Raw genomic sequence first — 22,960 nt, 5'->3', positions numbered from 1 at the left:
AGGGCTTCTTTCCACATTTGTCAATAGCCTGTTCCAAACACCAAGAGATTGGAAACAGAGCTTCCAAAAAGACTTAAGGAAAAGTTTATTTGTGCCTTCCCTCCATAGCTTTTTTTCAGATATTCAAAAGATCAGAATATCAGAGAAGACTGGTAACTATCACATACCAAAACTCAATCACATCTCAGACCAGCTGATTGCTGGTTAGGTAAGATCTCCTTCAAGTGGGGCATTAACAGCATTCGTGATTCATTGAAAAGTGAAAGTCTGCTGGTTGAATGGGGGATCTTCATTTAAAGATTATTCTGAGCTGGTTATATCAGCCCAGGTTTGAGTGATCATGAGTTGATTGAATATAAATCAAATGGAGGGAGAATCAAAGCCAGGCCATCAACAATGGTTTATTTTGAACTGGCAGGTTTTTGAAAATGTAAGGCAATTAAGGTAAATGTACCAATTGGACTAGTGAGTTCAAGGATCTAAAAGTAACACAGGCTTAGGATTTCTTTAAATGCATATACAAAATCTATCTGCAATTTGTATCCCAAGCAATGAGAAAAAATCTTGTGTAGAAAGCCTGCACACCCACTGGGCAAGGGACTTGCTAAAGAGGAAAAGGAAATCCAGGCCATACTTCGATCAGAACATACATTAGTCATGATTTAGAACAAACGCAAAGAGTAGAGACATTCAGGCTATTCTGGACTTTGTTGCTGTATAATGGGGTGGGGAAATTATTTTGGGTTGGGGGCCAGCAATGACCCATAGAAATACAATGGGGGCCTTATATAAATGAAAAGCAACTCCTTCTGTCCCCTACCCCCCTGCCCGCAAAAAACAAACAAAAAAAACCCAAATCCCTCAGTGACCTGGCCCTCAAATTGCTGGGGGGGGACCCCTTCACAGATGGGATGCCCAACCGAGAAACAAGAAAAAAGACACTACCCTCATTCCCTCCAGCTCTGCAATGGTAGGCACCAAGGCTCAGCATTTACTTGCATGGCTGTATTAATTTTTCCGGGTCTTGGGGCTGGTAGATCCTTGGAGGGTTTAGTGTGCAGGAGGGGGCTGCCTGGGAAGAGGCAGGGAGAGATAATGTGGGATTTGGATAGGAGGTGGGGGATAGGAGCAGGCTGGGTTGGAGGTGCAGGGTCTGTTGGGGAGAGAGATGGGGTACAGGAGTAGGCTGAGGTTGGGAGGGTTTGGGTGGGAGGGTGTATAGGAGCATGCTGGGGTGATGGAGTCTGGGCAGATGGGGCAGTGCAGGGGCATGGTGGGAGTGCAGGGGAGGGGACACCTGCCTGGTGCGGTTCCCGGGGGGATACAAGTAGGTGCGCATGGCTCTGCATGCTGTAGAGAAGCATTCCCTGCTGGTATTACCCCTGCTGCTCCCATTGGCCATGATTCCTGGCTGATGGGAGGGTGGTGCCCTCCCTACAGTGTGCAGAGCTGATTCCTTGCCCCTGCCAGACAGAGCCCACAGGCTGAATCTCACCTTGACCTGGCCTATGGGCGCTTCTCCCATGACAGTGGGTAGCTGGCAATGGTGCTCCAGCCATTTCCCCCCCCCCCGCCCCGCTGCCCTCTGTGTGGCTGAAGTGCACTGGCAATTGGTGAGGGAGCTCCAGGGGGCACAGGCCATGTAGCCCCACCCCAGTCCTACTGCACCCCAAACTCAGCTCTTCTCTGCCCTTGCTCTGCCCCTTCTCTGCCTCCCTCCCAGGCACCATCAGCTGCTTCCAGTGAGTGCGCAAATGGTCCTGCCCCTCCCCTGGAGTGGTACATCCTGAGAGCTGTGCCAGCTGCAGCAGCTCACGCTGCTCCCTGGAAGCTGGCGATGGGGGCGGGGGGGGGCAGCATGTAACCCCCTACGTGTTGCCCTGGCTGGAGTGCCAGTAGGGGTGGGAGGACAAGCCCTGTGCCTTGCGGGTGGGATCAAGGCAAGCCGGGGGCTGGATGCAGCCCCCAGGCTATGAGTTCCCTGCCCCAGTTGTACAGTGACAATCTTTAGATAATTCAGAAGCAGAACTGCTAGGCTGTGCAGTCCGTCATGCAAAGCATCCAAGTGGCCTTTGAAAATATGTTTTAAAGAATAGAGATTAGTTGACGAACACTTCCCTTCCCAAGTTTTGATCAATTTGTTTCATTTATGTTTCTGTATCTGGAGAAGGGTTGCCTGCATGTAAGTGGAGCACAGCAATCAATATTTCCTTTTAATTAGTGCAGCAGCAGCTGAATACTAGAGTTTTCTTCAATACAGGAAATAATTGCAGCAATTATTGACTTCATAAAGATGACCACTGTGTCCGAAGATAGTTTGATCTATAGATACACAAGTGTACACTTGTTTCTAATTAGAAGTTGGCAGTTCTGTGCACTGCCTATACTAGGTAAATTAAATATTATGTTGTGCAGGGGTCAGCAGGCTTTTTCCGAGGCAGAGCACCAAAATTTGACCTTTTGACCTCTGTGTACGTGCTGTGTGCCAGCGATACTTTTTAAAGTCACTAATAGCCCTACTTACAACAGCTTCATTAATAAACAAACTAAGATGCAGAGCTTCACCATTCAGGTTGTGGTTGGTTGCATTAGCTGGTCTTTTGTTAATCCACACACAGCATGGCTTTGAGTAAGCTCCTGCCTGCATGGGGGAGGAGGGGTGGAGCTGAGCTCCTGCCTCATGTGCTGATGAAAATCATCTCGCCTGCCGTTCTTGGCATGCATACCGGGGATTGCTGGTCTCTGATGTAGTGGATTTTTCTTTTATTCTTATTAATCCCTTACAGGATAAACATAACACAGGCTTAATGGCTGTGCTTCAGGAAGAATTTTTAAACTGTAGATATGCTTCCTCGGTGATGTTGCCCATGCCTATAACAGCAGATATATCAATATTACCTCCAGATAATTCTGAGAGAATCAACTGTGTCCCCTTCGTTGATGATATAGTTTTGTTTTATAGAGAATGAAATGAAAGTGAAATGAGGTATTGAATATTCATATATTTTTATGTGAACCAAAGTAACACTTAATCTCTGGTCAGACTCTACAATAATCTGTTTTTCAAAAGATGCAAATGTAAATATATTTTAGGAACTTCTTACAGACTACTTTTACTTAAATAAATTGTATTTAGTGCTTGGTTTATGGGGAGCTTGTTCACAGACTTAAAAGTTGTACTTGGTGCCAAAAATAAGTAGTGTGGAATTAAATAACAAGGGTACAAAAATCTAGCATGTTGAAGAGATTGATATTTCTGTTTACTTGTATTTTGTAGCAGAAACACTGCCAACTGAAGAAAACGGCACTCCCAAAGAGCACCGATTTTCTGAGGACTCTGTGGATTCTGCACTCAATTCAGTAACACCGTCAAGCCCTACCCGTCGAAATTCCACTGAATATCGTACATCAGGGAGTGCAGTGTATTATAGGAATTCCCTTCAGCCAGTGACTGCCGCTTCAAACTCAGCCCTTGTTCTACACAGGTTGTCATCAAACTGCGCTGGGAACAGTAGTTACTATGAAGTCAATAGGAATCGAATGCAGAGGAGGATTGAAGGTATGGCTATACACATAACCTTTTAAAATGTGTGCGTTATTAACTGCTTTTTACCAGCGTGCAAAGTCAATGGATTATGAATTATGAAGTAAAGTGCTTTGACATTCAAGACTTCACATAAGAAGTCAGACTTGCACTGTTGCCAAATATGTCAGACCAGCTAACATGATTTCAGAGTACAGCATTTAAGCTTGTTAACTCTTAGTACTCTGCAAGGCAGAAAAATCCTGCATGCCATTTTCTATTCTAGCTATCAAAGACCCTGCAGACTGCCTGGCTGGGCAATGCTCCTTAGTGCTCCATCTTCAATTCCTTACGTACTGCTGCCAAGTTGGCCAAAGGATTGCTGAAATTAGCTATAAGAGGTTCCCTTCTCCCGGGGAGCACTGCAATTCTTACAGCATTCCAGCTGCTGAAGTCTTGGGAGCTAGGAACTAAATGTCGCTAATTGATCAATCTTTCCTTGGTTGATGCATAGAGCTAGCATTTATACCATTTATCTGTAGATGTCATCTGAAGATAAATTCATGCTGTTGTCCAAGTAGAATATATTGGTGATTTTTGTAGAAAAAATTAAAGTACATTGTACAAGAATTTGAGTGGTCTTAGTCAGATTGATATGCCGATGGAAGAGAGAGGACTGCTATGAATACAGGATACTAACTAGCAATGTCTTATTTTTCCTTTCACTTGAATCTGCAAGGACATGTTTTTATTACATTGCCACTGTAATTTTTCTACCTTTACCAATGTTTCACTCTTAAGCGGCAAGTTCTACAACGGGTCCCGATCTCAGTGCACTAAAAAGGGAACCCTCGCGAGTACCAAATAAGGATCCTTCTACCTGGTCAGTAGATGAAGTAATGCGATTTGTGAAAGAAGCTGATCCCCAGGCTTTAGCACCCCATGCAGAACTCTTCAGGAGACACGTATGATATTTTCCATTTTTATTATGATAGACTTTGAACACATTACTCATCTGTCTAGGATGTTTTTGGGAGTTTCTGTGCTGCTGTTGCATTTGAAGTGAAAAGTGAGGCATATGCCAGAGACATACAAATGCTTGGGATGATCTTTTTTCCAGAGAAAGCACCTTCCAGTCTTGCTAAGCCTGGAAACTTCGCCACCCCACCACAGACACACTTGATCTGTGAAGTGCCTTGTTAGACAGTGCTAAACAACCCTTGCTCAGGCCATGTTTACACTGCTTGTGCTACAGTGGCAGGCCTTCATTACCGTCACTGTGCTGCTGTGCTTCCTACAGTGACAGGATGGGTTTGTCCATTGCTGTAGGAATCTCACTTTCCTGAGCAATGGTAACAAGTTGGTCAGAAATATTCTGTCTGTATCTGCAGCAGGAGTTAGAGCCACGTAACTGTGGAGATAAAGGTAGGGTACTGGCCTTTTCAAAAGGCAAATGTGAGATAGATGCAGGTAGATGGGATAGAAGCTGTGCCCCTAACTCCTCCTCTTCCTCCCCCAAGGCCCTGGCCTCTCTTCTCTCTCTTCCCTTGATCCTCTATCTCCTGTTCCTCCTCCCCCCACCAAGCCTCTGCTCCTGAGCAGGGTACATAGTGGGTCCCCACTGTAGCATTGGCTCGCTAGGAGGCTCTTTCTACCGCCTGGGTCCAGCTTCTGACCTGTCTGGGGTGGGGTCTTGGGGGAGAAGAGGAGCAAGGAGCATGGCTTCTTGGTGGTGGTGGGAGGTCTAATGTCCACCTCAGCCCCTTCCCACTGAAATGGGGCAGGTGCCACCCTCAGGCAGGTGTGGAGCAGCACCCTAGGGCATCTGGGCCAAATGCTGCCCTGGAGTCATTCAGACCACGACTTGAACTCTGTCTTCCAGAACAGTCCCACCCAGTTCAGGACAGGTGGTCATGGTAGTTCAAGGTAATGAATTGTTCAGCTTCGAAGGCTTGTAGATATGTCAGCCTAACTTTTAAGCATAGACCAGGCCTTATTAACTGTACAACAAGTAGAGTGTTCACTGATACCCCATGTTCTAAGGGCCACACAGACCTCCTCCTAACTTACTTCTAGTGCTAATAACTGTAGCTGCTTTTTTTTGAGTGAGGGTCCCTATTCTGTTCAACTTTGGGTAACTCATGCATCTGGAGCTGGAGGGTTTGAAAGTAGTGTCTGCACATGTGGCCTGGCTCATCTCATGCCTCTGACTGAGAGAATTAAGTACAGGATGGACCAAATGCTTTGAGTTGCTTGTCACAGCTGCATGATTTGGTTCAGAACATTGAGTGCCTGCAGCTTCAGTTTTGGCCTACAAGGTAACACTTGTCTAGTTTGTAAATAGTTTTAACAACGTTAGTTTTTTAGTGTTCAGCATTAGGTTAGTGCCCTATTCAGGTTCTGGACTGCAAACTCTGTGCGTCCTGAAAGTGTTCGTTCTTGGTCAGCAACACTCATCAGCACATCTGTACTGCCTTAGGGAAGGTAATGTTAGGGTGAGGAGCAATATCTGCTGATCATTCCCTAGTCATACCCAAGAGGGGGCAACTTCATCTCCACAGATACCGTGTGGAAACCCTGATCGCATCCAGGCCAGGGAATGCCCATGTACCTTGGCCTAACTCTGCAAGGAGTGTACCTCTTACTGTGAAGTCTGACTCTGGTGCTGGAGAATCTACTCTCATGCAGCTCACAGCAAGGTCTTGTCAGGAAGCAGTCTCATAAACATGAAACCTGGTCTTCCCAAAGTCTGCTTCAGAGACGTCTGACTCTCCTGTAAGCATGTTTACCAGCTCAGCCTATGAGGACTTAGGATATGCTCAGGTGGCAGAAGCACAAGAAGAGAGCCCATAAACTGGGCTTCATCAGTACCAAACAGTGTTCTGTTGATAGCATCATCCCTGACTCATACCAAACCCAGGAGCTGTGGAGAACAACAAAATCTGGTTGCCACCAGCTTTGAATACCACTCTGCTCGCTGGCTCAGGCAGCACAGACAAGCAGAACACTTCTTGCATCAGGGAGATATGATTCTGTTGATACCTCACAAGAACAGGTCTCTGTTTCCAGGGAGATGACATCACCTCTCAAAGAATCAGCTGCTAGGAGCTTATTACTCCCCATGCACTCTTTGGACTTCACTGAGGCAAACTTAAATTCTATCACCACAAGAGCATGTTGGTTTGTGGAAGGTTAAGGACCATGAACAATATCACAGTTCGCATCACAAGCAACTCTTGGTATTGGTCAAGACATATCTGTATCTCTGAGATTATGTGGCCCTGTGCACCTTCATCACCCTGCTTGTATAACTCCTTATTTTGTAAAAACTGTGAGAAGTCCAATGGCACTTTATAGACTAACAAGTTTATTGGAGCATAAGCTTTTGTGGACAAAGACCCACTTCGTCTTTGCTCACAAAAGCTTGTGCTCCAATAAATCTGTTAGTCTATAAGGTGCCACTGGACTTCTTGTTGTTTTTAGGGATACAGACTATTGTGGATACATACTAATACGGCTACCCCTCTGACATTTTGTGGCCTTCAAATTTGGCTAGTTGATATGTTCCCCAAGGTGTCATTTCATGAATATTGTGGTAACAGTTCTGGGAAAGGTACTGTCCTCCCTACTGTGGTGGACAAATTCTCACAAGGTATGCCTAGATGTCCCCTTTCTCCCTTCCTCTCTGGACAGGACCACCATTACAGACATGTCCCTGTTTGGTATAGGAGTCAACATGAACAGATGATCATAAGTGGGAGCTCAACAGGTTGGTACTGTGCAGTTCTGATCACCACCTTCTCACCCAAGCAGTTCTGTTTTTGTAACCTACTGTGCAAGTTATCCTGTCACCTATCATCCTCCCAGTGTTTGCTGAGCTCTTGACCCAGTAGAACGCCAGGATCAACCAATCTGATTGGCATCCTCTTGACCCCAGGACATGGTATTTGGATGGGCATCACCCTTTAAGTGTTTATGTTCCATAGCTGTTGGAGACATCCTCTCCAATTGGAATTTCACCTTAACCAATCCATTCACTTACCTGTGTTCTTTCCAAAGTCCCATATTTCTACAGAGGAATGATTACTCCCTTCCCTTAATGTTTGGTGGGCCTTGGCTTTTTACCTACAGAGAACAAAACCACAGAGATAATCCCTAAGGCTGCTCATTGCTATTTCAGACTGTCGGAGGGCATGCCTCTCTATCCAGAGCAGGGATCGGCAATCCCCGGCACTGGTGCCAAGAGAGGCATAAGAGCTGATTTTCATTGGCATGCAAGGTGGGAGCTCAGCCTCACTCCTCCTCTCCCATGCAGCCAGGAGCTTGCTCAAAGCCATGCTGCCTGTGGATTAACAAAAGACCAGTTGTTGCCACCATCCACCACCTGAATGGTGAAGCTCTGCATCTTAGTTTTTTTATGAAGCTGTTGAAAGTAGGACTATTAGGGACTTTAAAAGTATCACCAGCCCTCAGACCGTACATAAAGTTCAAAAGGTCAAATTGCAAAGCATTCCATCATGGAAAGGTTGCTGACTGATCCAGTGAATCTCCATATCTTTCTCTGGCTGCATGCTACGCTGTCAGTAGGGCCATGGCAGTATCATGGCCATGAAAAACACATCACAGACTGTAAAATAAACCCTTCCCCAAGAAATCTGATGTTTCCCTCTTCCGAGGAGCACAGCTGTACACTGCTCTGGGTGTGGGAACAAGGGACCAGAACAGACGCACTTCTCCTCTCCCTGTTGCAGGATGTTCTCTGAGACTGGGCAGCAGCCTGAGGTTCTTGGAGCTGGAGGAGACTTGTAGAGTTGGACTGTATTTTCCCTGTGCTGCTGGGAGCACCACATCAGAGGGAGGTCCTAGCTCCAACTGAGCCTGAGATGAAGAGACTTGTCCGTCTCCTGCATAGCTGCTGGGGTGGGGGAACTGAAGCCACCGGCAGGAGGTGGTTGGATCGGATCTTCCCTGTGCTGATTGGAGTACCTTGAGTGGTGTGTGTTGCTGTAAAGAGCTGATAATTTATTTCTTTATCTGACTGAAACAAACTAATAACTGCACCTGAAGGGGGGCAGCTGCAAAGCGATGGGGGCAAGAAACCTGTGAGATCCAGCATGCAGTGTTTTCTGCAGCTAGGAAAGGTATCCAAGAGTAGCCATAGAGAAAAAAAGCAGCTATTGTCTTTCTCCAGCTGCCCAGAACTAGCAGTCCCTGGCTGGGGTGCTCCCAGAAGCACTGGAGAGAACAGACCCATCTCTACCTCTTGGCAACACAAGTGAGGGTGGCAATCCCATGACCATGCTACGAAAGGTTTTTGGATATCTCCCCCCGCCCCCCCCCCAAAAAAAACCTCCTTTTGGATTGGAACCCCACCTGAAATTTTCGGATTAAACAGCTAAAAGCAAAATTCACCAATTTTCAAATCCAAAGGCTGTGAAACTGGCCATAACGGACTGTGAATTTGGTGGGACCTTATCAGCTTTCAAACATTGTGTCTTCCCCCCACCCCACCTCTGCATTCCACCAGAGCACAGGAAACAACCTCCTGTCACACATTTGCAAGACGACATTCCCTGATACAGGGCACTTCTGCTGATGCAGTCTTTGGGATGGTGGTACTCCGCATAGCCCTACCGTCTGCACACTCGCCTCCGCCTCCTATTTAGGTCATGCTCAGCAGTGACCCTGAGCTCAATACAGTAGAGGCCATCACTTGAAGAGGAAGAGGGGGTTATTTACCTGCAATGGGCGCTTCTTTGAGATCTGCAGCCCCTATCTGTTCCACTTCCTGCCCTCCTTCCCCTCTGCTTCCAGTCTTACCTGATTCCTGGCAGAGAAGGAACTGGAGAGGCTGTCAGTGTGCTCCACCCTTTATCCCCTCAGCTGGAGGCATGAGGTGAGCTTGGCACTTGCACAGACCAAGGGGCAGTACTTTCAAACCCTAACGCTCCAGGTGTAGATGCGACCCCACATTTGACAAACCTTCACTCTCTGGTAAGTGACTTTCTCTTTCAGAGAGATGTTCGTTCATGTGGACTGCTTAGATACAGTTTACGGTCCCTGCCCAGGATAAAGGTGCTCAGTTATTCCAGGATAGCTGATCCTTAATATTAAACAGTTAAATGCAAAACTTGGTTACCTTTAAACAACACAGTTTTGTTAGGAGAGAGAAGAAAGGTTAAAAACCAAAATGAAAAGCTTTTACTGGGTCTAATCTGGCCATGTTTATGCAAATCGTTACTAAAACTAGCTAGCTGTCCCTTTAGGAAGGGCAAACATTAATAGCTCTACCTGTGCATGTTGGTCCTTTACAGTCCTTTCATTTTTGCCCTTTTTCCTTTCGCTGTGTGGTTACGTGGGCTGCCTAATGGAGAGTTCCATCATCTCAGAATGTCTGATCCCTGCCAAGAAGCGGCTGGCTCACAGCCATGCAGTGAGTCTCCAAGCCTGGGTACTGCCCACCCTCTGTGGCTGGAGTGCAGGCACCAGTTCCCTGTAACTGTGGTGTGGGAGGGTAGCACGGATCCTCACAGGCTAGATCAAGGCAAGCCACAGGCTGCATTAGGCCCCCTGTGCCTGGCCTGGGCAAGGAAGCAGCTCTGTATGCTGCCACTCTCCCCTCATCCTCGGCTGTGGGGAAGGACAGTGCAGGGAAGCTCCGTTTCTGTGCTCACTTGTAGGCTCTGCCCATTGCTCCTATTAGCGAGAAATGGCGGCCAATGGGAGTGGCACCAGGCAAGCACAGGGTGGCACAGAGCCACCTGCAACCTGCTGGGAGCTGTGCTAGGTAGGCTCTCCTGTACAGATGTTGCAACCCAGCCTGTTCCCTGGCAGCCCCATCCAACACACTGAACCCCTAATTTTTGGGGTCACTGCAGAGCCTTGGGTAGCCCACAAGATCTACCAACCCCAGGCCTCAGGAGAGTTAATCTGGCCCTGAGACTACCCTTCCTTGCCCTCCAGTGGGACCAGAGCATAAGAGGAGTGAGGCAAGTGTCTCTTCTGCTTCTCAGTTGGGCAGACCAATGAGCGGTTTTGTGTCTTGGTTTTTTGCTTCTCACTTCTGTGTGGCATCCCCTGATTTTTCTATGGGCCAGTGGCTCCTGATTTATGAAAAGTTCCCCACCCTTGGTGTAGAGCTTTTAATAAGTTAGGCCTGTCTGACTTCAGCAGCTTCTCTTGAAGGCAGTGGAAATCTGTCCTTGCTCTTGATCCTAATGTTCCATCTGGTTTAGGCTGAACACAGATCTGTCTTGTGTCACAGCCCCAGATGATTTTAAACTCCCTTCCTCTGTGTCATTGCGTGCATGTCAGTCTTTCTACAGCTGTTTATCAAGGTTCAGTGCAAGGCCTCAGTGTTTGGGTCACTTCATCTTTGACTACAGAGGCCTCCCTTCTGTAGCAGTTCTTCCTTTCTTCCTGGCCAGGTTACTTTTGTTTTGGTTACGGTAGCTGGACTTTGCCGGTTTCTTTTTTTTTTTTTACTGACTTATGCGTTATCTCAAGTAGCTGCCAAAAGATGCCTTAGAAAACACTGAAATAGCGAAATAAAAATTGGTAAATTATAGTAAATTACTGATTTATAGATGCGCTCTAAAGTTTTACTATGGTATATAAAGTAATGAAATGTACTTCTTGATTTTACCATGTAAGCTGTTAATGAGACTTTATGTTGTACTTATTCCTTTGTAGGAAATTGATGGAAAGGCACTACTGTTACTAAGGAGCGATATGGTAATGAAATACATGGGACTGAAGTTGGGACCAGCATTAAAGCTATGCTACCATATTGAAAGACTTAAACAAGGAAAGTACTAGCCAGTGGACACACAGTAATATATGTGTTCATATCAGACTTAACTCTCAGGTTCACAAGCATGTTCTTTATTCTATATTTTGCTATCAGAAACAGTTGCCAGTTTGCAAAAGCTTCCTTTCAAAATGTGATAAAATATTTTCTACCAAGTGAAAAGGACCATGTTACATTCTAGTAGTCTATAAACTATTTTAGCAAGGTTACACAAAAAAAGCAATTATTGCTATGTATTTTGGGGGGAAAAAATCCTGAGTACCATACTTCAGAGTGCTGAGAAATGCATTCTCTGCTACAGACTTCAACCAACACATTCATATTCAGAGCCAAACCAGCTTAATCCCAAAGGAAAAAAACAGCATCAGGTGTTTAACTTTTACAGGGGTGGCTGTAAAACTTTACCTTCTAAGAAAATACTGAAGAAGCAGCACTAGACTTCATCTCTTTAGTGAATACGCTTTTTCTGCTGCTCTAGAAAAGTATTATTCATCTGAATTATGCTATACAGATTTCCATAAAGGAAATAGCCATATGAATTGTACTTTTAAGCTTTTATAAAGTGGGGTTATCAGTTCTCTGGTAAATTATGAGGACAAATGTACAGTATGTTGTCAGTTTTTGCAGGCAATGTTTGTTTCATCTGGAGGGGGCATTTGCTTGACTGTTCGAAACAGCCAACTGTTCAGGAGTAAACAGACTTCCAGATTTCTATGGAACAGAATACCAACATTTTAAGCATTGCATCCTTTTCTGATATTGGCATGAATATTTGTGTTCATGCTTATGTGCATACATGTGTGCAAGTGTGTGATACATACATATATATAGTGTATGTATGTATTTGGTTTTTTTAAAAATGTGTTTAAAAAGTACTTTGCACTGTGACAGAGATAATGAGAAACTGTACAGTTCAAATTTTTTTTTACCGGTAATGTTTTTTGTATATTTCTATATTCATTAGCACATGTCTGCTTTGCTTTCCATGCAGTGGAACAATCAGTGGATGGGTGGATTCAGACAGGAGAGGGCCCTGTACTATGCAAAACTACCAGTTACTCTTCACCTAGCTCTGAGCCATTTATTGTAGAATGGTTTCTGGAAATACACATTTTGGTTCTGATGCCTGTTTTTTTATATCTTTAATTTAAATATTTCACTTGACATTAAGAAATGGTGCTCATATTAATACTCTTGCTACATACAACTCGGTGCTGTTTTATATAAGCTACAGAAGTGAGTATTGATAGCAACATACCTTGCTGACACTGCCAATAAAAAATAAATCAGGGACAAGAATGTACGTTTTCTGTGTAGGAAATTGAATGTACTGGACGTAATAGTGCAAGTGAGAATAAAGAACTATTTTACTAGGGAAGAGGTAGTCCTCAAAGGATAGGCTTTACTATATTTCTTATTGTCTTTTTATGTGAAAGTTTCTAGTAAAAAAAAAAAAAATTATTTTTTACAAAATGCTTGAAAATGCCTTGCTTATTGCTAGCTTAATACTCCTCAGGTTTTAGCAGAAATACTGCAAAATCGTATTTTGTAGTTCTCAGATTTCCAAGTATGTATAAATAATGGCCCAACAATTTTACGTGAGAACTTAATTTGTTTGAGTATTCTATTCTGCATCATAAAACATTTAACAGTAAGGGTGATGGGGTTTGATTTACTTTACCAAACCTTTGTGTACATGTCTGTTTAGATGAGCTGTACACGCAAGCCTGCTTTATACCTAGAAAAAGGCAAACCCATGGTAGAGAAATATATGCTATATTTATGTTACATATTGTTTGCCACACATGATCAATATGTTAAGCATTCTGCGGAATTTTTAATGTGAATAAGAAATAATACCCTCATAAAATCGCATTGGAAGTAATTTGGTCTGAAATGATCATTTTGTGTTGTCCCAATAGTTGGTATAAATAAAATTAAGATGTTTGTTTTCTGCAACATCCATACAGAGCATAAGGTTTTAGTCTTTTTTCATGGCTCTGGCATAAATATTTGTTTATGCATGCACATGAAATGCTAGATGTCATGTTCTAGAGTTTCACATTATAGTCTAACATGAGATCCAACCATTGTAAAATACACACACACACACACACACACACACACACACACACACACACACACACACACACACACACACACACACACACAAAATAGGTGTATGTATAAAATATAGGCTTATTTTCAACTGGCTGTTATCAAAAACAATTTTTTTAAAAAGTTTGTTCAGTGTTCTAATTGTCCATTTTGTTTAACGTGTGTGTGTATTCTTCCTTCAGCTAAAATATGGTTGCTCTGTTAAACAGCATTTTGCAGAACTTGGCCGTTCATGTAAACTTCTGATATAAAGCTGTTTTATTAAATACAACCTTTCAACATCTGCTTATCTATCAAAAGCAATTAATACATGAACTGAGATGGGTTTGTGTATTTGAAATCTTTGTGACACTCTAGCTGGATATAGTATCTTGTTTGTATAATTCACAAAATTTGCACACAATACCCATTTGAAAGGGACAGAAGGCCTCTATGAACCTCTTCTGTGATCAGTTACTACTTACATTTTTTTTCTCTCCAAAAAAAAATTGAATGGTGAGATATGTGGAGTTGAATATTTTTCTTTTGGTTTAATGGCTGCCTCGATTAAATGTGGTTTAGAATTGGTACACTGAGTGCATTTTATAAGAATCCTTTGGATTTATACTTTTTTCATGTTAAGCATAAACACATACTGGAATCTGTGTCATGCTTAAAAATGCAGTTAAACGTACAAACAGATTGCATACAGAAACTAAATCCAATTCTACCCTTTGAGTTTCAAGTGAGTGGACATTGATTTGGTTGTGGCTGTGGTTTCTACAGGGATCTATTTAATACAGAAGGATTGCATTCAGTTGGTAATCCAGTGGACTTAATTTGAGCACCAGTAGTCCTAAGGTAAAACTGAGTGTTCCTCACTTCTGAACCTGGCTTGTTTTTCTTCCAGTACACGTCCCAATACTTGTGTCCTGTGTCTAAGCAAAGACTGATGTATTTAAGTCAAATGTTTTAATATCAGCTAACATAGACCTCAATTACAAATTAACGTACTTCAGATTTTATTGCTCTTACGCAGTAATACTGTTACACAGAAGTCTATTGTTCTGATGCCAGCCTTGAACAATCATCTTGCAATTTCGAAGTAACTTAATCAAGTGAATAGTAACTTCAAAGCCAGACATGGACAGGAAAACTACAGAAGTTGGGATCCAGCTAAAATAATCAAGAGGCAGTTTGAATCCAGTTTCACAGAATATATATACAGAAAGGCAGATTATACATGGAATGTGTTCTTTTCCCACTAGCCCAGTGTTTTGGCTGATTGTTTCTAGGACTCTTTTCTAATTTCCTTGCTGTTAAAAGGCAACAACACAAGTTTTAGATAGGACCCTATAACCATGTATTTAAGCTAAAATTAAACCTATTCACATTAAGTTTAGGGGCTAATATTCTTTTACAATGGCCTCGCTAACTAGCCTAGCGATTGTTGTAGCAGAATAGTATGTGGTGTAAAGTAAGCTAAGTAGGTGTCTAAGAGGAGGTTCATGAGTTGTGACAGACATGGTTATGATCTGGAGAAGTGGGTCTGTCCCACAAAAGCTCATCACCAAATAAATCATGTTAGTTTTTAAAGTGCTACATTTCTTCTGCTTTGTTTTGATGGTTACACCTGCAACACATTCATTACAAATAAATGTAAACTATTACAGTACGATAAACCTTGAGATACGTGCAATCAAGTTGTGCATATCTCAGGTTAGCACGACTGCTGACAGCTACTGCCTGACAGGAGCGGGTTCCTGCTCCTGTCGGGGGCAGTAGCCGAGAGTCAGGCTGCCATAGCAGGGAAACAGCTCCTGTCAGGGACAACAGCCGTGAGTTAGGGCTGCCTCCCCTGACAGGAGCAGTTGCCTGGTCTCTGGAGTGGTGTGGAGCAGGGAACCCGGTGGCAGTTTGCAGAGCCAGGAGAGTGAGCTGGGCAGCAGCCCTGGTAAGTTTCCTGGCTCGAAGGAGCAGAGGAGAGGTGGGAGCCAGGCTGCCCCTGGTTCCCAGCTCCCCTCCACTGGCTGGAGCCAGGAAACTGAACAAGGCTGCTGCCCTGCCAGTTTCCCCCCCTCTGCAAGCAGAGGGGAGCAAGGAGCCAGGCTGCTGCCTGATTCTCCGCTCCCCACCTCTTGCTGGTCAGTTTCCCAGGTCTTGCAAGCAGCAGGGAGAGGGGAAACAGGCTGCCCCCTGGTTCCTGGCTCTCTGCCACTCTGGGAGTCAGAAAACACACCAATCCTCCTGGGCTGGTCGGTTTCCTGGCTTCTGCAAGCCCAGGGGAGCCAGGAACCATGCTGCAGCATGAAAATTCGAGTTATGCAGGGGTTGCAGAAACACAACCCCTGTGTAACTTGAGGGTTTACTGTACTTTGCTGGAATAGACCATAGCTCAGCAGCATGTTATAAACTCAGATTTGGATAAATACTCGGGGGGGTGGGGGAGGAGGAGGGAAGAGTTGACTTTCATAAGGGCTTTTAATTGTTTACTCATGGGAGGAGGAGGTATTTGCACAGGCCACGTCACTTTGAATGCTCATGGCATTAAAAACACTGCTTTTTTGTTCTCAACTATTTGTAAGCAAAATTTTCCTGGAAGCGAAACTAAGCTTGCTGGAGCTGGGATTGGTGCATGGGACAGTCTGAATTCATGCTCCTTAATGTCTGATCTAATTTTACACAGGATTACTGCAATTACTTTTCTGAAAAAACAAGGAGAATGGTGGCACCTTAAAGACTAACAAATTTAATTAGGTAATGAGCTTTTGTGAGTAAAATCCACTTCCTCAGATTTGTTAATCTATAAGGTGCCTCAGGGTTAGTTATTTGTGAAGATACAGACTAACCTGGCTATCCTTCTGAGTAAATTTATTAGGGCATTTGTTAGTCTTCTAACATGCCACCAGACTCTTGTTGTTTTTGCCAAAAACGACTAACAAAGCTACGTCTGGGAAACTATTTTATCTGGGTTATTTCTGCAAAGGTGTAAGGAAATCTTGACTAAGGACCTCAAGATTTTGGCCCATAAAATGGGAATTTGGGGGGTGTGGGTGGAGTTGAATGACTTGGTTCAACACATGAAAACCTTTAAGAACTATTGCTTGATGGGGGGGGGGGGGGTGGAGTGCATGTAAATGGGTTTGTCATTCACACTTTCACAGCCCACCTCACCCCCTTTGCATCATTGCATCACACAGCCTGGTGCTAACTATAAACATTTATATATGGAGAAGTAATTTTAGGGAAATCATTCTGTTCAGTTTTAACTATTTGTATTATTGTAACACCTAGGGCTCCTCATGATAGACTAAGCCCTCATTGTGCTTATCAACATGGGAACACAGAACAAAAACATAGTCCCTATCCCATGGTGATGACACTTGAATTGTTAGGCAGGAGCCCAACAGATGGCTGGACACCGATGCTATCCCACATGCTAGCCACCATCTGGTTGAGCGTGGCTAGTTGGCTTGAACAATAAATACATTTTCAGAATAATGTGGGTACCGCTTCAGAGCTGGTTGGACACCAAACTGGAGATAAGACAGTGTTGTGTGCTGTGCTGTGACTGCTACCTACCAGGCTGACCAGCAACCTAACCTTTGTCGAGGTTTTTGTAGGCTTCATGCCAGAGGACAGTTTTGAGGAAGACTTGACAGTGGATAATGAAGTAGCTTTGGGGGTGGTGGGGCTCCTGGTTGTGGGGGCGGGGGGACGGGACTGCAACTTAAGAGACAGAAACAAGGTACAGAGTCAGCATGAAGTGTCATTTTCTGACCCTGTCACTCCCCACAGCTCTCTTGGAACTTCTCCACGAGCTCTATGGCACATTGTCTGGGAGCCAGTTGCTTACTCTTTGAGTTTCCATCGGGTGATTTTTTGCTTGCCTTATATTACTGCACACATCAAATCATTGTAGTTATCTAAAATTTTTTTTAGGAAACTCTCATAAAAGGATAACTATATAAAGAAGTGGGAATGCTTGAATAGTTCTTACCTTTCCACGGCCCCTGCAGAAGGTCATTGTTAAACGTGATGCTGGCAATCTACTGGAACGTTGTGGTATTAGGAAAAAGTAAGAACACTTCAGAATAAACCACTGGATTTGTGCATTCTAAGAAGGGCTTAAGTATGCAAAGAATTGGTTGGCTACTACCTGTGCAAATGATAAACTGCCATGTCCAGAAGGTGTCTCTTTACAGCTAAACTTGTCTAAATAAATGGTGGAGAGTGAGAGCCTATTTTCATTAATCTGTCAAGGAATTAAAGTTCAGTGTATTAAAAAGACAAAGGTTGATGTTGTGCAAGAGGTGTCTTTCATTTTCTCTGTAAACTTGATTGCACTAGTGCCTATGTCGTTTTATAGTAAGATGCTCTAGCTTAGCTGTACCTGAAGCATGTGTGAACCTGCCCTTACAAACTGAACCAGATAGCTCTACCTTTCACTATGTTTAAAGCATTGAACTGTAAGGAAGACAGAAGCTCATCGTGTCCATTGCTGGAAAAATAAGGTTAAGAAAAGTTAACTGGCTTCTTAACATAAATTTCCAAGGTCAGCTGTTCCAGCTTTCATAGTTCTTGAAGGGAAAATAGTTTAGCTGATGAATGGAGGTTGATGAACTGCTCAAGTGTACGCAGTGCTAATGACACCAGCATTTTAAATGAAAACCTGCAGTGGAATGGCCTCCTGTTCTTTACCAGACTTCATTGTAGTCCTGAAGCCTGTGAAGAAAATTTCTCTTAGCTTAGTATATCTAGTTTTGTTTTTATACCATTGAGTTGTTGGTAAAATTACTTTTGTCTGCCTACATCACCTAACACATCTGTAAAATGGGCACAAACTATGTATCTTTGGTGAGGCTTAGCGATTCTCCAATTTTAACGTAAAATTCATTTTAAGATGATAAAATCATTTTTTCTTGAGGGTATACCTGGTGTTTGACACTCCACAACCAATCTTCTGGAGTTTGATTTTGCCACATGTGAAGATGTGGCAAAATCGATCACTCTGCACTCAGCCATCAACCCTGGTACTTCATGTGGAGTAAGGGATGTCAGCGTCAGCCCAAAGAGCCTTGATCTATACTAGGGCAGAGTGTCTACTCTAAGAAGTTGATTCTAGCTATGCTAATTGTGTAACTAGAATTGCATATCTGGGATCAGCTTTGTTTCCTAGTGTAGCTCTAGCCTAAGCTGTGTAGCTGGCTGTTATGATGCTTTTAGATGCAGAAAGTTCTAAAGCTAAGTTAGGTATTCCATCTTGCACCTTAACTATTTCCCCTGGAATCCCCACCATCATAGATTCTAATTCCCAATATTATTTGGAGCATCCATATGCATCCCATTAGATTTATGATGAACAGTAATTGTCCTATCAAATTCTGGAGTAGCATTGGTAAATGCCAAGACCCTGCTGCTCTGCAACTTCACAATTACATTAGGTAAGCAATCCTGCACTGAGTCAAAGCTGTAAAAAATAATTGATCCTTTGAGGCACATGGTAGGTTTTACTTCAACTAGAGTAGCTGCTGCTATTGCAGGTGGCGGTGCTTGTGTGGAAGGCTGTGTACTGCCACCATATGTTCAAAAACTGGCCTGAAGTTTGTTGTCCCTCTATGAAGTCATCTCTGCTTCCTAATTCAGCATTTTCACAGACCAGTAGTATGAAGGAGAGAGAACTTCAGCACAAAGTGAGAAGAAATACAGTTTGAGCTGAAAAGAAAATGTGCTCCACCTTAAAGCCTGCACATACCCTCATCTACCATTTTTTTTCCTACCTACAATGGCAGAAAAACATGCATATCAGACCACTGGCCTATGAAGCATCTCTGCTTCTTTGTAGCAGAAGTGAGGTCAAGGACTGACTATGTATAGCACTACTACTTCCACTAGGTTTTTGGGCATGTTGGCAGAACAGCGGAGGAAGCTTGCAGTAATGTTTCCTCTGCAGGACTAGTGTGGCTAAACAATGGAGCAGTTATTTTTAGATAAGTGTTCAAAAGTGAAGAACCAAAGTTTTGGGTGCCTGAAGTTAAGCTTTACTTTTGTAAAAGAGCTGCTTCCCTGCTACAACTCTTACATGTCAATAGGTGCTGCAGTCACTCAGTGCTATTGAAATTTTTTTCTAGGATTCAGGTGTCCAATGTTGAGATTTTCAAAATCCTTCAGCTATAGCCTACTTCTACTGCCATTAACTTCAGTGGAAGCAGAGTTAAGGTAATGCTCCACACTACTGACAGGTCCTGTATAGCTGTAGGAGCATATTTTAAGTTGGTTTGGAAAAATTTATCTGGCTGCGTAACCAACCTTGCGATATGTTGTGACTCTCCATAACTTCCAAAGTTATTAGAAGTCATTGACCTCCCCGTCCTACATCCTCCCACTCCCAGCCAGCTGAGTAGGTAATTCTGAAGACAAGATTTTCTCAGGCATTGCTTGTTTTGCCACTGATACTCTCTTGAGGCAGCATGTTTTTGCTGAACCCTGTGCCCCTACCCACGCCAAGAACATACAGAGTGTAACTATGTCACTCAGGAATGTGGAAAATAATGTGATACTTGGAGATGAGCCTGTGTATTTAGTGGGTCATTACTAGAGGAGGTGAAAAGATGGGGAAAGCTTTAATAGAAAACAAATGGAAGCTGATATCGTGGTACCGTGTGACCACACTAAATGCAGCAGGAAAAGGGACTGAGTGAAATACAAAATCAGTACAGAGAAAACCAGGTGCAGCTATTTAAATAGTGATCAGATTTTAAAGTAATTAATTAGCATATGCCTGGGAGACAGTATTGCTCTGTCAAAATGGTAATGGTCAAGCAAGCTCTGACTGACCAATTACATCATTTCATCTTACCCACTTTGTGACATTTTTCATTCTTTACTTCCCTCTCAGACTTGCAGTTTTTCATGAGTCTCAAACTGGGCCCTCTGAGTCCTCTACCTGGACTCTCTCTCCTCTGCCATTTTCTCTATGGTCCCTACCTATAACTCCCCTGCTCTTCTTTTTGCTCTCCTTGCACACATCACCATTCCCCAGCTGTAGCTCCTTCCCACCTCCTAACCTCCTGGAGGAAATGTGGGTGATGCTGCCAACTTCCTTGTTCCCAGCCAAAGAATTCTGGTCTGTTCCCTCCTCTTCTCTTTCCGCTGAAGCTCACTAATGGAAATACATTACACACTTGAATGGGCATACTGCAGGTGTCTGACGTGGGCATAGCCCTGCTAAGACCCTGGCAGGGGGGAGTAGAAAGGGCCATGTGTGCTGTCACTCCCTCTCTCCCCAGCTTGGGGTGGGGGGAACAGCAGCACAGCAATGCCCTTTACAGGCTTTTTTCCCATGGCTCTCAGCAGCAAGGGGTGGCACCTGGGAGCAGCAGGGAGCCTAAAACCACGTGTGCCTACAAGAGCAGGACAGCAGAGAAGTGCTTCATCCCAAATCCCTTCATCCTGCCTTTAATGGTCTGAAAAACTCCATATGGACCAGAGTTGGACAACATTAGGTTTAGTATGCTTGTGAAGTCACTGCTTGGCCTCTTCCCATCTGAGCTCTGCTGATAAGGAATTCTACAGCAGGCCTAGTTATGTTCCAGGCAGGCGGTGACAGGGTATAGTTGTAATTGGAGTAAAATGAGATGAGTCACAGCTTCCTGCCCACCTCACAGTATAGAGGGAATAGGCCTCTTATCCTTCACTTGAAACAATAGCCAGCAGCTCTGTAGGAGAAAACCCAACCCTCTGGTGCTGCTCCAGAACTCTATGCCAACTGTATTGTGAGGCAATAACACCAACCCCCTAGGTCATGCTCTTTTGGGAGACCAGCTGAGTAAGAAGGGAGACAATGGAAGAATTGACTGGAATGTACTGTTCAACCTTGGCTGCAGGAGTGCATTCCACTCTGCTTGTAACAGCAGGCACATGCTGACTCAGGCCTAAAAATTACCCTCTCTCTGGTTTCCTGTGGTCACCTAACATCCTGTTTGTAGTTGGTGGTCTCTCAGGAAGCTCCCTGGAAACCCCTTCTGCCTCTGTGCCTGTTGCACTTCTGTGAACAAGCTACACCCCCCCCCCTTTTTTTTTAGATGCTGGCTAGAAGCTAATAGGTGTTGCCTGCTCTGAGTGCAACTGAGAGTCACATAGCACTGTACCATGGATTTCAAGGCCAACACGACACTTGCATAGTACCTACATGGTCCTCTTGGCTTCCACGCTGTCAAGGAATGCTTTCTACTGTCTTTGGCCAGGAAAACAGTCTGTCCTCTCCAGGTAAGACATTGCCATCATCAGCCAGCTGAAGATGGCAAAGTCCTGATTAGGCCCCTCAGCACAACAGCAGGATGCTGAAGCTCATGCACATTTACTACCCAGCAAAAGGAGGCAGCAAGACATTGCTTGACTATAGGATCCTAGTCTTGAGCTCCTGGACACTTAATAGTCTGGATACAAGCTACCTTGAAGGCACCCCAGCCGCGTCATGAGTCTCCAGGATGGCTTTATTCCCCCAAGAGAGTCAAGAACACAACTTGGAATTAAGACATGTTGGGTCAAAGCAGGGGCCCGAGCCAGCCCTTCAGTTCTTGATGCTATTACCAGGGATGTTTTTCAGGCCCTCACACAAGATTTTCCTTGCATGCCCTAGCTGCGGACATGCTTATTTTGCACTAAGGATGTCTTTGACCGCTATGTAACCCACACACCTCAGTGTGGTTAACTGTCCTGTACAGTGGTACTTAGACCACTTTACCCAAAAAGAATGTGTGTCCTCTACAGCCTAAGCTGAGCTGCACCTGGCTTTAGGCTCAAACTGTAGAGGTACCTGCACACAGTTCTGCAAGTCCCAGGTTCCAGTCTGCCTGGGGGCAGTTACACATACATTTGCAACATTTATAAAGCTAATGCACACAGAGGTGTTCAGTGTAGTATCACACTGTCCCCATGGCAGTTCAACATGGAGTAGCTAGTGGCTTTATATTCACCTCTTAAGTAAAGCCCCACTCATTTCCCTGTTCAGGTAAGCCACAGCATGAGGCCTTCCCTGAGTGATGGCATCTACTGGAAAATGCAAAGAGGAATTAAAAGTGAAGAAGAGGGAAAATGCTAAACTGCACACAGGGTCCAAGGGAGGGGGGTGAACCTCTAGTGGGACAGATTGTATTCTAGTACCTTTTCATTGCTGATTTTCAGCACGTAGCTAGCACACAGACAAGCATCTTAGAACAACCTCCTGTTCCTGTCATTCTGTTCGAACGCCTTTTATTCCAGCACCACAAGGGCACTAATGTCCCCATTAACAACTAACAGCAAGGGCACCCCCATATATCAACACTACAGCTCTGCTTCCTGGTTCCCAGGCAAAAGTTTTAGATATATATAAAATGCATCCGCCTCAATAATTAATGGGCCGATCTACCAGTGCTGTAATTGCTACTAGAAAGGAGCAGTTGGTGGGGGGGGGGTAATTAAGTGCCTTGGTTTGTGGCTGCCTCTCCCCCCAGCTAATAGTCTGCATCACATTTACTCATGTGTTG

General features: G+C 44.1%; 1 protein-coding gene across 4 annotated transcripts in view; it reads left to right on the top strand.

The window, feature by feature from the left end:
* The window catches only part of SCML2 (Scm polycomb group protein like 2), a 163,597-nt gene extending 150,218 nt beyond the window's left edge, over positions 1-13,379 (top strand). For all 4 annotated transcript variants that reach the window (XM_074993795.1, XM_074993804.1, XM_074993821.1 and 1 more), the window contains 3 exons: positions 3,278-3,559; positions 4,325-4,488; positions 11,216-13,379. In XM_074993795.1, coding sequence (XP_074849896.1) covers positions 3,278-3,559; positions 4,325-4,488; positions 11,216-11,341 — 572 coding nt within the window. In that variant the 3' untranslated portion in view covers positions 11,342-13,379. The remainder of the gene's footprint in view (positions 1-3,277; positions 3,560-4,324; positions 4,489-11,215) is intronic.
* The last annotated feature ends 9,581 nt before the right edge of the window (positions 13,380-22,960 follow it).

Source organism: Carettochelys insculpta, chromosome 1, assembly GCF_033958435.1.
Source record: "Carettochelys insculpta isolate YL-2023 chromosome 1, ASM3395843v1, whole genome shotgun sequence".
NCBI classification, from domain to species: domain Eukaryota; kingdom Metazoa; phylum Chordata; order Testudines; family Carettochelyidae; genus Carettochelys; species Carettochelys insculpta.
This window is presented reverse-complemented; position numbering and strand designations above follow the sequence as displayed.